Below are 15,449 nucleotides of genomic sequence, written 5' to 3' on the forward strand. Positions count from 1 at the left end.
CCCACTGCTGCAGGCACCCTGAGGGGTCATGGGAGAACATGTGCCTCCTGGATCTGTGCATGAGGCAAGGGTGGGGCTGGGGCAGGGGGTAGCACTGAGCTCTTCCCAGTGCAGGGGCTGAGCCAGGAGGGGGTTATGGGGGGCTATAGTCACCCCAAAATTCACTTTAGCCCCTCTCCCAGTGCTGCCACTGCCCACACAGCCTTGCCCAACCCTCCCCACACACACACTGCTCAAAAAGAGCCCAGCACTTACTACAGCCCCAGCCCACAGTAGCAGTCTGTACTCACCCCATGCACAGATCCAGGGGCACCCCCATGCCCTCCTGGGGGGTGTGCAGCAGTGGGAGCTGCCCCCTGCTATTCCCCACCCACCCAGGACGAGCCACAACTCCATCCTGCACCCTGCACTCTGCCCTGCCTGTGCAGTGCCTGTCCCTGCCACAGCCCCAGTACTAACCCCACTCCCTCCCTCACCATGGGAGCCTTGATCTGCCCCCTCCCATGCTTCTTCCCCCACAACAGACTTCCCAGCTGGGCACTGGTCTCCATGTTGCTGGGCCACATATTGGCAATCAGATAGGTATTGGCCAATATGGCTCGTTAAAAACCAGACATCAGTATCAGCCTAAAAAATCTCTATTGGTGTGCCCCTAATAACAAGCGCCTCTTCCTACTGGCCCTTATTCCTAAATCCATTTGTGGTTGCAAGATGCCTTTTCTTATAGAGAACAAAAGACAGACAGACTCACATGCTCTTCAGATCCAGCTGTCATCATCACCATCATCATGGTTATGTATCTTATAACAGGAAAAATGTACTGTACTGTATTTACTTGTATACCACACACACCTGTTTTCCAATGTTAAGGCCCCAAAATTGGTGCATCTTAAGCAGGGAAGATTGTTTTTCTTCACTGGAATAGAAGCAAGCAGGGAGACACTGCTGCAAGATGAATGCCAAGCTTCTCCACCTGTCAGCCTCAGGGAGGAATAGTAGAGAGTTCACCCTTTAAGCTCAAAAATGAAAGTTTTAACCTTCTTACAGCCACAAACATGATCCCCAGCAGTCAGAATTCAGCCATGACTAGAAAAAAAATATTTTCTTCATTTTGTCTTCCTAAAACAAGGTACATATCTTATTTGGGAGCATGTGGTACATGAGAAAACAATGTAATCTTATATCTATTAGTAACAAAAAAGATAATATATGGCAAATGTTAGCAAGAGGAAATGTATCTACATATGTGGCTTCCTTTTCTCAGTTTCACTGGTCAGGCTAAACAAATGCCTTCAAAACAAATGAGTATCTTGAAACTGGTAAATATTTCATGAAAACCCAAGCACTGCTAACTGAAAAGCATATCAAGGTTTATTGTTTCTTCTGTTTTATGAAAATTAGAAAGTGTTGTGGAAACATTTTAAATCATATTTTGCCCATTTTGTGTCTACAGGTGTATGTCTTTAACGGGTATTTGTCATTTACTATGTGATTGTATAAACAGGAGAGAGTCATCCTTAGACTTAATTATATTGTCACCCCAGGATTGTTAGGTACACCACATTTATCAGCCCAATTATGTATGAAATTATATTTCATAGATTATTAACAAAATAAAACTAGGCACTGTTGACTATTCAACACAATATTCCATGTACAGGTGCTGCTATAAAAATCAGCAGCTGCTTTCCAGTTCCCCAGCATCTCTGAAACTTTGCTGGATCACTATTTAATTGTGAACCCTTTGGAAAAACAATTCCTGCAGGAAATGGTCCTGATGATTCAGAATACTGTTTAGGAGAACTTTGCTTCTGGATGTTCTCTCTTTCTCATGAGAAGTAACACAGAGGTCCTGGCTCTGACAATAGTTTGATAGTAAATCTGCTCTTACTTACCAGATGTTAATCTAAGTAATTACGTTCTGTCAACTTGCATTTTATCTGCAGTTTCAATTGGATACAAGTTCTTCACTTCTTCCTATGAACTACCTACAAGGCTGTCAAGTGCTAGTAAGGACTTCTACATTTTACCCAGATGTGGACAAAGTGCATTTACATGTGCACCTGACTGCACAGTTGTTACTGCACAGTCATTTAGTACTCACTTTAGCAAGTACTATATTTTGATAGCAAACAAGCATATTTAGCAAGTACTATCTTTTGATTTGTCAACTGATTGCAACTTATATCAAATGGCACAAATATTATTATTTTGCCTTAGTAGCAACAGATTATATTTACGTATATACTCACCTCCCACCCCTCCCAGAAGATCTGAATGGGCTTTGCAAATATAAACTTACAGGTAGTTTTGTATCTGACATGTTAGCTAGGGGATCTGCCCAAGTTTATTGCCAGCTGTCATAGGGAAACAGTAGTTTTATGATGACACTTTTTTCTGGGCACCATTTATACTTTTTTAAGTAGTGATGAATGCATGTTAGGGAAATATTAGAGAACCATTGAACACATGGATAGGAAACACTGGGCGCATCTACACGGGACTCTACATCTCCATACGGCAACGTAGTATCGGCAGGTAATGACAACAAGCAGTAGCGACAACAAGCTACTGAGCAGTAAGGTTGGCAATTACCCTTGCACCACCAGGATTCTGCAGTAATGGCAGTTACTGCACAGTCATTTAGTACTTGCTTTAGCAAGATGCAATTAGTTTAAAAATCAAAAGATTGTTTAGAGAACTTAAAGTTTACTAATGATGCTCAGAGAGCTAACTGTCTTACCCTTAGATTGAAATGCAACTAACTTATTTCAGTTATTTTTCTTTGGTGTGCCGCTCCAAACATAAGCAATGGTAGTTGTAGTACCAAGAAAAGGACACATTCTAATCTGCATAATTCTCATGCATAACACAAAACTAATCAGCAGTCTATGTTCAAAAAGAAAGTTACGAACTTCTTTCAGAGCAATTTTCATCACTTGCGTCACAATGTTCAAAGCAAGAGATAGCATCTGAATTTAACTTTAGTAAGAGGCATAATATGTATTAACAAAAACAAAGGCGTCTCTAGTTTTTGTGATGTCACAGTATTAAAAAAAATCAAAGGATCTGATTCTGCAACTTCTTTGCATGCTGCATTTTGAATGAGCCTAAGGAGGAACCTAAGTAGGGCCTGAACACCCTTGTGTGACAGTGAGCACAACTGAAGCCAAAGGCTGTCAATAATAGAGACATTCAGCACCTTACAACTTTAACATACATCTGGGAGCTGGAGAATGTTATTGGATAAAGTACAGGTTGGATAGCTTTACAAAATATATATATTTAACTCTACTTCAGATTTATTAATATGAATTTTGTTTATGAAGAAGGTGCCCAGACTTAAGGACTGAAATCTTCTTTCTACCCAGAAGAACAGGTACAGCATAAGAGGCAGCTCTTTCAATTCCACAATTACTTTACTGAAACCAGCAGCAAAGACATCAATTCCCTGGGCTGTGATATCACAGCTTTTGTGGAAAACTATGACTTCAGTGAGAGAAGCCAATAAACTCCTAAGAAATAGAGCATCTGGCCTTTGTATACAGTATGTAGATTATGTGTGTTGGGATTCTTCACCCTAAGCAGGTCTTTTATATGTCTCAGGTCCAGATGCAGTGGGCTGGACATAAATCTATCACAGCAAAGTTACCTAGGGATGGGGCTTTTCCATCCCTCTTCCACAATCTTGGAAGGGAACTTTTATGTTTTTCCCTCTTTGGGTTGAGGCCTGTTACCAAATAATCCCTCTGTCTCCACCTCTCCCCTGCAGAATGAGAGGAGCATGCACAGTGTCTTTTCCTGAGACTCTGGGGGCATGTCCAGATGAGCATGTACAAGCAGTCCTCACACTTACAGCGGGTTACATTCCTGGAAAAGGCATTGTAAGTCAAAATGATGCAAGTCAAATCTGATTTTCCCATAGAAACAATGTTATAATATGGGGTTATGTTCCTGACCAAGGGCCTGATGCCCAACTTTTTATAGAAATGGCCATAAACACCATATTTAAATCAACTACTTAATCAACTATAAATGATATACACTGATAAACGATATACACTGTACAGTACAAAGCTTTCTAAAATGCAATGCAGTAACTAATCACATAAAATTTTATTTAATCAGAAGGCCATGGACCAGATACAATCAATTGATTGAACTGGGAGGCACCGGGGCCAGCGTGGGACACTTACTGAATGTAAGCTTAGTCCTCACATGGGGCAGGCAGCAGCTCCCCCCTGAGGCTGGGACTGGTGGCTGGCGTGGGCTCTGCCGGCTCTGGGGAACTGCTCCATGGGCTCTGCCAGCTCCAGAGAACTGCTCCGTTCCCCAGCCCTGATGCCTCCTCTCTCCCCGAGGTGATGCGGGGATGCAAAGCAGTTCCCCAGAGCTGGCGGAGCCAGGACCCAGCCCCCGTCCCCGCCTCGCCATGCCTCTGGGAGCGAGGAGGCACATGGTGTCGGGGCTAATAAGTGGACCAGTTCCCTGGCACCAGCCTCAGCCCCCTTCCCCATCTTGCCTGCAGGAGCACACGGCCTCAGGGAGGAGTCACTGCCTGAGCTTACCTCCACCTCCAGTAAGTGTCCCACGCCAGCCCTGGTGCCTCTGTCGTGCTCCATGCCCAGCTCATTGCCTGCCATAAGTGCGAGGATCTGGCACCGTTAGTAATGACGGGTGTAAACAGTGGAGCACCGCAAGTGTGAATCACCATAAATCAAAACACTGCAAGTCTGGGACTGCCTGTATGTGCATTTCCCACATAGTTGTGTCATTGCCACTTGTCCCTGGGGAATGCCTCAGCATGCGTGGCAAATTGACCTAGGTGGTGTAAGTGAGGCTGGGGCCAGCACCTGAGCTGGCCCCACCAGCCTGAGCTGGGGTCCTGGGGGCCTCCCAGGGATGCAGCATCAGCGATCCAAGCACACAGAGCCTGGCCAGCAGCCGGAACATGGCTCTGGCCATCAAGGCTCTGGTTTTGGGTGGCACGCATAGCAGCCACATTCACCACCCCATTTTTTTTGGACCATGTTTTTAAATAGCAGGATTTCCCAGTATCTAAATTTTGGCTCTGCACTGCAAATATGCAGCACAGAGAACTTTTTCACACACACTACAAAGCGCAGGTGCACGCTCATCTGGACTCACCCCATATGTCTAATCCAGGACCGTTTCCTCTCTATATACACATACACCTGCATTTTCTGTCTCTAACGTTTTGTTTGCTTAAGATACCTTGAAGTGGCCCCACACTTTCATCCTTTCTCCTTTTCTTAAAAGGCTATTAACCCGTTACAGTTGGTAATAATCAAGAAGAAAAGAGTAAGAAACCACAGGAAAAAAAAAATAAAATCATAGAAAATTATGGTTGAAAAGGTCCTCAGGAGGTCAACTGATTTTTTGTAATCAATTTATATGTGGAATGTTCTTTCAGTTCCATGAATCATCAATTGACCTTTCAAATTGCCAGAAAAGTATAACAGACTTTTTTCAGACAAAATGATTTGTTTTGTTTTTATTTTATTATTCTTTTAGTTTATGTAATTTTAAGGTTATTCCTGAACAGTGATTATATTAGTTGAGCCATTCAAGCTTATACTTCTCTTGTCAAGACCAGTTTAATCTCCTATGCAGGTCTTTCACTTTCTATGGTAATAGGACTAAATGAAATTGAAAATTGCTGCTTGGAAATGATTAAGCTTGAACATACTTCTCAGTCTTGGTTATTGTTCCATCATTGTCCACCACTGTGGGTTCTCTGATCTTTTGTTTAGTTTGTGTGTTTCAGTGATACCAGAGAGCTTTTTCTGTTAATTCACGATACTTGCGTCTGTTCAATGAGTCTCTCTCTTTCTCTCTTTTCTTCTCCCACAACCCTCATCCTGTTCTCTCTTGATGGTCCACTTTACTATTTCAGTTCTGGAAAATATGACACCTCCTGTCAGAGTTCTGGTGAACACAGTATATATGGTAACTTGATTACAGAGCTGTACCATAGTTTCTAGAAGTTCATGTTTGGTTCCATACTCAAAGTTTTATACCAATACTTTGAATTTTATAATTCAAGAATCCTTTGCCACAGTGAAAGGAAAATATTTGTAAAAAAATAGCAGGTGAATCAGTAAATTCTTACACTTGTTATTATTATTCACACAGTGAAAACAATGATCTACCCTTCTAGATAATTGCTTACATTTGGCACTCCATGCATTTTCAATCTTAAAAACATACTTTGGATAAACTTTTACTAAATGTGCATTTGGGTTTATGTGTCTTGTTTTGAAGGAAAAAAGATTCAAAGAAGATTTAAACTAAAACAATTTTCCTCTTGAAGAATAAGTAAAAATACGTTCTAAACATTATATGAAACAAAGACTAAAAGAAGAATATAAAAGTCAGCTTAACCTTTGTTCAGAAGTTAATTAGTCTGCATGCATCAAAAATCACTATGAATTTTGTTCATGGCAAACTACTGCTTCACTTATTCTTTTTATTTGATTTGGCTATGGGAACAAAGATGCCAATGCTTTTCCAGAATAAAAGCAAATATTGTGAATATTAACAATCAGCTAATGAGAGAGATGCATTCAATTATGTACACGTTTAAAAAACTGTAAATAAAAATAATGTATGAAAGAAAGAGTCAGAGCTGAAATTAAAGTAAGGTTCTTTAACCACTAGACATGAGGCTAGTGATTTCTTTAGCCTTGAAGTAAAAGTCATTAGGTAGCTTTAGTGGTGACTTCACTGGAGCCAGGATTTCACCCTAAATTTAATCTCAGGATCAGCAGGACCCACAAATACCCAAGTTCTAGTCTTGGCAGACATGAAATCACTTTGTGGCTATTACAAGCCATCTAATTTATCTGCCTCAGAATTTCAAATCTGGAAAATGGAGCACTTATCTACTTCTCTTAGGGATGTTCTGAGGTTTCAGAGACTAATTCTAAAGATTGCTGAGGGTGCATAACTCCTTGAACGGTTAATATAGTTTGTTTAATTTATTGCTTGTAAAGTGCAGTGTGTTTCAATGTTTTTAAGTGTGTTTCTCTTACTTTATATTAATGAATATCAGGGTGCATGAAAAATAAGTGACAAGTCTATATATTGTACATATAATCTAGGTAGGATAGGGTGATCCACTTATCAGCTGGTAAAGTATGTAATTATGGAACAAATAAAAGTGCAGGTTGGAACCACTTGCCTCATATACATTCAGTTTGACTATAGTAATACACCTTCACATTCCAAAAATGCAAGTAGCAGAATGTATCTTGAAAAAAACCCATATTATTTTTCCTTACATTTCTAAATATTAGTTAACCCCTATCTGAATAACAAAATAAGTACAATTGGACTTGCAAAATGTAATAGTTTTTTTCCAGGAGCAACTGATCACTGATGTTTCAGAGGCAAGCAAAAAAGAAACAATCTAAACTGTGAAGTCCTAACCCTCTGCTAACATAATTATTACCTTTGCTTTAAAATAAATCTAGTTTTGGTAAAATACAGACTAGCAATTTTAATGAGTTAAATAAGATTTCTTGAAATACCCCAGTTCCTTGAATTTATCTCATAAGTGCATTTGCCATTATTACTATTTTGTACACAGCTATGAGACATACATAGTAGAAATCTGAAGAACATGGAAGAATATCATTGTTCAATTAAGCCAGTTTTATGATTTAAACTTTTTAAAGATGGTATCATTAATAAAGAACTTGAAAGAATGCTAATAAGAGCAGTTCTAGCGACTAAAAGATTTCTGGGGAACAATTAAGTGTCATCATTGCCTAGTCCATTTTTTTTTTAAAGGAAAAGCAAAATCGTTTCCTGTAATTCAGTTTTTTGATGTAATGGGCTGGGATTTCTAAAATTGGCTTTTAATTAGGAAGAGCAGCAAATTAAAGAGCAACAGCCAAGGAAACACCACGGCTAAGAGATTTCTGCTGCTTTACCAATGGCATTATAAAGCTTTCTCTATAGAAAGTGAGAATAAGATATGATTCTATGAAAAATCTCTCTGCCACATATATGACAGGACCTAGTGTGTAGAATGTTTCTAACTGAGGGGAAAAATCATTTTAGGCCTTTGTTTTGTTAAGTCAGTAGTAGACTAAAGAATAACATTGGAAGACTGACACCCCCTTCCCCAAACTACAGTTCTTTTCCATCCTCCAACGACAATTATTTCTATCCAACTTGAAGTCCATTTCTCCTCTATACATAAAATATACACAAAAAACAGTCTGATCTTGAAATATCAGTGGCAGCTGGGCCATTACCGTTCCACTGAATCATCATCGGCTGCAGACAGAGCAGAAGGCTTTATGTCCATGACACTGTAGACGTCAAGAGCCATTAAGAAAAAACACAGCAAAACTGTGCGCTAACCTTGCCCTTTACAAGCCTCCAGTTCTACTGCATGAATACTGGATGGCCTTGCACTGTCCCTATCTTCTTACTGTCTTTGCAGCACTTTAATTATGCAAAAGGGAGCTTTCTCTGGTTGTAATGTGAGCTGCTGAGGAATTCTCACTGCCTAAAAAGACATGTTATTCCCTGTCCCAATAACCTTTGGCCACCCATTCAAACTAGTTAAAAGCTCGTGAACAGCAGATATAAAAAGACTAGCAAGGGAGATGGCAAGTGGGAAACAAAAATGGAAATATGCCTTTCTTCTCTGAGTAGTTCTGTACAACTGAACATTCATATTCTACTCCCCAATGAACCATGCAACAGAGGATAGCACTACCCCTGAATACCATCCATCAAGCCTACAGACCTTACTTACAGACAAACAATATGTAGGGTGATGTGTTTTGAGTCCCATGAACCCCTGTAAATTTACAAATCTAACCACTGTAACAAGAGGAAGAATGACGTGTAATTGTCCTTATAAAAAATACTTCAGTAAAAGAAGTTCAAGTTAGGATAGAATTTTCTGTAGTTGGTTTCATAGTCATTACTGTAGGTGAAGCCAATGTCAGAACTCCCATTTTGTTCCCCAGTGACCAGAATTTCACTTCATACGTTTAGAGAGCAATGATGTTGGACTATTTCCTCCAGTCATCCAGAACTGACTCATCAATCACATTGCCTGTTGAAGAGGAATAAGAACCAGATGAATTTAAAAGGTGTTGTTCAGTGTAGAAACTGTAAATGATTTGGTGAGTGCTCATCTTGCCTCACAGATGCATCTTTGAGGCAGACACAGGGAACAAAATGGTGTTGATGTGAGTGGATTAACCCCTCAAGACGTGTGATGATCTCGTAGTCAGGGAGAGCAAGGTTGGCAATACTGAGTCCCAGCATCCGTGAGACCACCTCCCGAAAATCTGTCAACTGCAGGAGCAAAAAGAAAGGAACAAATTAAACATGGAGCCAAGGGAAGGGCGTGAAAAAAAAATCTACATGTATGGGCAGTGATTCCATCACCACCACCACCACCACCAACCCATGCAGAAAATATTTGTGTTGAACACACACAGAGACACCTGAAGGAAGAGACAGGTGAAATAATTTAGTTTTGTCCATATGCATGAAATAACGAAGCCAATAAAGAGAGGGATAAAGGGATGTTTTAGGATTATGCAGTTTCTCCTAATAGCATGAAACATTTTTCAGTGTTCTCCAAATAAATACAGTTCTGCAAAATTAAACATTAGAGGTTTCTTAGGGGTATTTTTTGTTTTGTTTGAGGGGAGGCCAGCACATGGCTTGTTTGACTGGAAATTGGATATGAAGAACCTATCACCTCTATGTCTAGTGGTTGAGAAGACATGACATGAAGGCTATATGGCAGCCTGTGCTTCTTTCCAAAAACGTTTCTCCAGCTCCAAATGGAGAGGCATTCACATAAAAGGGCCCTGCCTGTGCTGATACCCCTGTTGACAACTAAAGCAAAAAATTAAGACTAGGTGGCCATGGAAGCTGGACTACTCTTCTCAACCTTGTCACAAGCAGTTAATTCACCAAATAAAATCTAATCAATGGAACACAGCTATCTCCATATTGTCATTATTTTCCAAACAAAATGTAAAATTACCTTCTACTTACATGTGGGTAAGTGACAAGGAACTTTCAGCATCACAATCCTATCTCTTGGTATTAAAGAATGTTAATTTCTCAAATCACTTTTGGAGGCAGTTCCCTCAGAACCTTCTTCTATTGACAGCTGCCAAGTTTTATGCAGCTTTTTGTCTTATATTTCATAGATTTCATAGACATTAGGGTTGGAAGGGACCTCAGAAGATCATCGAGTTCAGCCCCCCGCCCGAAGGGCAGGAAGTCAGCTGGGGTCAAAGGATCCCAGCAAGATAAGCATCCAATTTATTCCTGAAGGTGTTCAATGTAGGTGCTTGAACCACCTCCGCTGGCAGGCTGTTCCAGACCTTGGGGGCTCGGACAGTAAAGAAATTCTTCCTTATGTCCGGCCTGAAACGGTCTTGCAGGAGTTTGTGACTGTTTGACTTCGTCATCCCTTGGGGCGCTCTGGTGAACAAACGTTCCCCCAGATCCTGGTGGTCACCCCTGATAAACTTATATGTGGCCATCAGATCACCCCTGAGCATGCGCTTTTCCAGGCTAAAGAGCCCCGTGGCTCTCAGCCTGTCGTCGTAAGGTCTGCTTTCCTGACCTCTGATCATGTGCATGACTCTTCTCTAGACTCTAAGAAGTAACTCTAAGAAGTTCCAAGCTAGACTGAGCCCCACTGTGACAGGAAGTACAGAGTGAAAACCATGCTCATGCCCTGGGTGGCTTTCAATCTTAACTCTAACAATCAGTGGGTTTGGGACAGTATTACCCAGATTAAAAAAAACACTATCCAAATACCCTGGCCACTACTAAATTAGAAGCCAGAACTTTAAGGTTATCATACCACATCTAAATCTAATCCAGTTTTCATTCTAAATTAGCTCTGCTGGTTGCAAATGAAAAGCTACAATAATGCAGCACTAGCAGGGTGACTGAAAGAGACAAGCCTAAAGACCACGGATTTCTAGTAACTGTGGCAGCATGCTAGAGCAGTATGTTATAGCAGGAGCTGATATTTCTGAATAGCTGGAGATCCCTTGCAGTGCTGTCCATTTTGAATACATAAGCCTCTTAGATAGACAAAATCCTTTGGGTAAATCCAATATCTATTATTAAACCAACTCAAATAGCTGGAAAAATTCTTTGCAAGCTGTCGGGTATAATTACCCTTCCTCAGGCTGAAGAAGTGTCTGAAAATGCTTCCTCAGGCTGAAGAAGCATCTGCAGATGGTCTGTGCTGTTTCTGGATGGAGCAGCCAGAAGCCAGTATGTATGCAAGAAAGTCATTCCTTCCCCCCTCAACCCCCAACTCTCTCTCACCTACTGACTACCTCAATTTACATTTTAACTGACTGGCTTTCTTGCGTATATACTGCCCTCTGGCTGCTTTACTACTTCATCCAAGAGGAGCATAGACCATCTGAAAATGCTTCCTGTGCCTGACAAAGAGTAATTGTACCCAAAAGTTTGTGAAGAAGAATTTTTCCAACTATTTGAGTTGGTCTAATAAAAGATACCAGATTTACCCAAAGAACCTTGTCTACCTATGTCCTTAGACCAACACGGCCACAACCTACGCCTATAAGCCTCTTAAATGAAGGTGAATGGTACTACTGATATATTGATATTAAACTTAATCTGATATTGGCAAAAAATAACCACAGTAGAAACAAGGGCATCATCACAGGCTATGTATGACTGCCAGGGTCCCTAAAGTCATATTTGGTTGGCTAGTCTGCCCTGAAGTCCTTGGCATCATGTCTTACTTGTGCTAGCTAAATTGAAATTAGCATGAATAAAGCGGCCCACACTACAACCATACCTTCATATGCTGGCTAGGCAGACTCCCAAATAACAAGTTGACTGATTTCAGAAGAAATGGATGCATATTAGTGGATATACCAAAAGTTCCTCACTTTTTTTCTTTTTCTTGCTTTGATGGCCACACTGAATGAACTGTTAATATGTTAGGGCATTTATACATATGCTCTGGGAATAGGGCGGGGGGGGCTGCTTTAATTAGAGCAACTCTGAGAGCCGCTCTAATTCAAGCACCTAGAGCACCACATGCATCAGCATCCTTATCGAATGAGCTTTAGTAAAAACTGCCATTTTTCAGCACGGGGACACTGATACACATGATGCTGGAGTCTGCTGGACTGTGGTAATTACCACTCCCCAGCAGACTTAATTAATTGAGTCTGCTCTGATGCACTCTAATTACAGCACACTGGAGCAGCCTCCCTGCATGTGTATAGGTGCCCTAGGGATCTGGAAGTACTTACCAGCTTGTAACTAGGCCCCGTGAGCCTCCAGTAAAATCTTTTTAATCACACAGTAACATACTTTAGAAAGAAATAATTTTTCTTACCCTAATGTTAATAGAAAAAACAACTTTCCTTCTAATCAGACTATGGGAAGGAGAACAGAAAAATCAGTATTTTCAATAAAGAGTTGAAAGGAAGGCTAAGTGTCCTGCAGAGCAAAATACCTTGAACTGACATATGAGCAACATGATTATGGGTTGTAACCATGTTTTCCAGAAGGCTCCAGTCTGAATGAAAATATTTCTAGCAAAGTGAGAAGTTGAACAAAAGCAATGCAGGATACTTTTTTTTTTTATAATGCTACAGTGCCTTGTAAAAGAACTGAATGTTTGTGGTCCACTTTGAAGTACTGCTGTACACATTTTATGAACATCTAATACAATTTCTTACTAAAACATTCACTGCAACTAGAAAAAAAATAGATGGAAAAAATCTCTTCCAATTTTGAAAACAATACAACATAGGAAAATAAAAAGACTGTTTGGCTGAAATATCAAAAACTTCTCACCATCTGAAGTTTTAGTTAGGTTTTCTTCAGCAAAAGTTATTGTTTCAAAGAGATAATCCTGAGGGCACAGTTCTGAATTTTACTTTAGTTGGTAACAGTTTTCACGCAAGTAGGAAAATAACAGAGGGGACACAATTTCTCTCTATATGCCCAAGATTTGTGATCCAGAAATAAATAGATAATTGTGCTATATTTTCTTTACACGTCGGCCAAAAGAGAAAGTTGAAAGGAGTCTCATTAGGAAAGGCACAGAAGCAGTGCCTCAAAAGATTCTTACTACAAACAGACCAAAACCATAAACAAGTACTGTGAAATTTACATTCCTATCATGCATTAATTATTGCACTTCAGTGGTCAAGCTGAATCAACGTCAAAATTTATTTGGAATTTGGAATTTACTTTGTAATTGATTGCGTGTAAAGGTCATATAATGCTGTCAATGCTTTTTGTGTATACCCTTTAATCTAATCTTATTAAGATAGGTGATATTAGATTGAATACACGTGGTATTATTCTTGAATGTGCAGCAACAACTAAATTGAATATGTTTTTCCTTTCATGGTACAAACACAGACCTCTGAGAACTACAGAAATAATTATTCTTTCTTAGAAATTTTTAACACATCCCTCACCTATACTAAGTAGAGCACTCAAATCTTTCATGAAAAGTCAAAAATCCACCCAGGAAGTCTGTGCCTATTTACTACATTTTACCAGATGAGTCAAAGTTTCTTAAATAAACATTTAAGTACATCTAAGTTTCTTGAATAAACATTTAAGTACCAGACAAAATGTAAAAACAACACCAGTGATATATTTGCTCTTAGGAATATGCATGCTATGCTGTTAATGCTAACCAGCAATTGTTATTATCACCTATAATCCGAGTTTTGCATATCACAGCTTTGACATTTTAATTTTATGCCATACTTTTTTTTTTCTATCCTGACAGGGACAGAACTCTGGCTTATGTTTCAGTCAGTCAGCTGAGGTACAGGAAGAAGAGGAATCTACATAACATTACCACAGCACCCTATCTACTGTACTAAATATGTTAGCCACTATGGGTGCATCCATATGTGCAAGCACATGCGCTTGCAGCAGCTCAAATAGAAGCAGTGCAAGTTTGAGCCAGGACTTTTTGCCTCAGCGCATGTGCCCGGACATGCACTTTGGTGTGGGGCAAATTGTGCTACTTGGGGCAAAATAACCCTGCCTGGCTCCTCCCAGATCTGCAACCAGGGGGAGCTAGAGACCAGGGCCAGTACCTGCATTGTCCCCAGCAGTATAAAAAGCTGCCCCGGCAAGTAGCTCAGAGCTACTCACTCCCAGGAGCTTCTCGGGCCCAGACAATTCATAACTGGAGACACTACCCCTTGTGCCACCTGGACTGTTGAAGCATCTCTGAGAGTTTCCTGCACCCTCTACCCGCTGCACCAGTCTGGCAGTGGGGCCTGCTGCCTGGCTGTGATCCGGATCGGGACTGCACATCCAGTAGAGCTATGTGCCCCTCTGCACCACTACTGCCATGTGAGCCCCCTACCTGGCCATCTGGGCAGCTATCGCCCAGATGTTCCCAGTGTGGTGGCCTGCTTTGAACTGTCAAAGCCTGTCCTCCTGGCCCCAATTGGCCAGGAGGTCAGCCACCTCCACCTGGGTTCAACGTGTCAACTCTGAGCAGGCTCCTCTGCCAGGATCCTGCCACTTGCCTCCCTAGCAGGAATTCTGGTGTTCCCTATTTGAAAACTGAAAAATCCCTGATAAAAAAATTCCAGTCACTCTGTAACATACCCCAAAATCCACATTTCTCCACAATTAAAACAAAATACAGAGAGAGACAGCGTGAGAGGCAGAGAGACAGCGATCAGTTGGACAATGTTTTATTGATATCTCTACAGTGTTAAAGCAATTTGGAAGCCTACCAGTGTCTCTATCATCATAATAAAATGAATTCTAAATTCTGATATGTTTTGCTCTTTGCCTTTGGTTTTCTTACCATAGAGCAGTTACCATAGGTTTTCTTACCATAGACCCACACAGGGTCAAGCACCCTGTGACCCCTTCACTAACCACAATGTGGGTACAGCTGCCTCTGCAGCCACAGCTCCTGCCAGCAGGTCTCATCCTGTCTGGCAGCAGGGCATGCAGGGTGTGTGCTGGGGGGATGTGGGGTTTGCACGACAGAGGTGGGAAGAGGAGTGGGGGAATGTGGGTGGCTGTGGAGGGATGTGGGAGGCCATGACGTGTGTAGATAGGTGTGGGTGGATTGTGGGAGGACTGTGTAGGGGAGCTGCTCAGGAGGGATGTGTCCCCTGCCCTGCTCAGGGCACAACCCCCCCACACAGCTCACAGACTGCCCTCCACAGGGGCCACAGCCCCCCACAGAGGCTACAGTCCCCCCAACAGGGGTTTCAGCCCCCCCAATAGGGAACACATGGCCCCTGCACAGGCTACCACCCCCCCCCCACCAGGGCCCACATGTCCATCCCCTTTTGCTCCCCTAGCCCCCTGTATTGCTGCCCTGCCTGGCCCCATCCCCAGTCAGCTCCTGCAGCCCCCTGATGGTTGCCTCCCAG

General features: G+C 41.5%; 1 protein-coding gene across 2 annotated transcripts in view; it reads right to left on the minus strand.

The window, feature by feature from the left end:
• Positions 1–6,320: 6,320 nt before the first annotated feature.
• CCDC170 (coiled-coil domain containing 170) overlaps positions 6,321–15,449 on the minus strand; it is a 113,873-nt gene continuing 104,744 nt past the window's right edge. For both annotated transcript variants that reach the window (XM_019550070.1, XM_019550068.1), the window contains one exon: positions 6,321–9,345. In XM_019550070.1, the coding sequence (XP_019405615.1) occupies positions 9,145–9,345 (201 nt within the window). In that variant the 3' untranslated portion in view covers positions 6,321–9,144. The remainder of the gene's footprint in view (positions 9,346–15,449) is intronic.

This window comes from Crocodylus porosus, unplaced genomic scaffold (assembly GCF_001723895.1).
Source record: "Crocodylus porosus isolate Cpor-Errol unplaced genomic scaffold, CroPor_comp1, whole genome shotgun sequence".
In the NCBI taxonomy this organism is placed as follows: Eukaryota; Metazoa; Chordata; order Crocodylia; family Crocodylidae; genus Crocodylus; species Crocodylus porosus.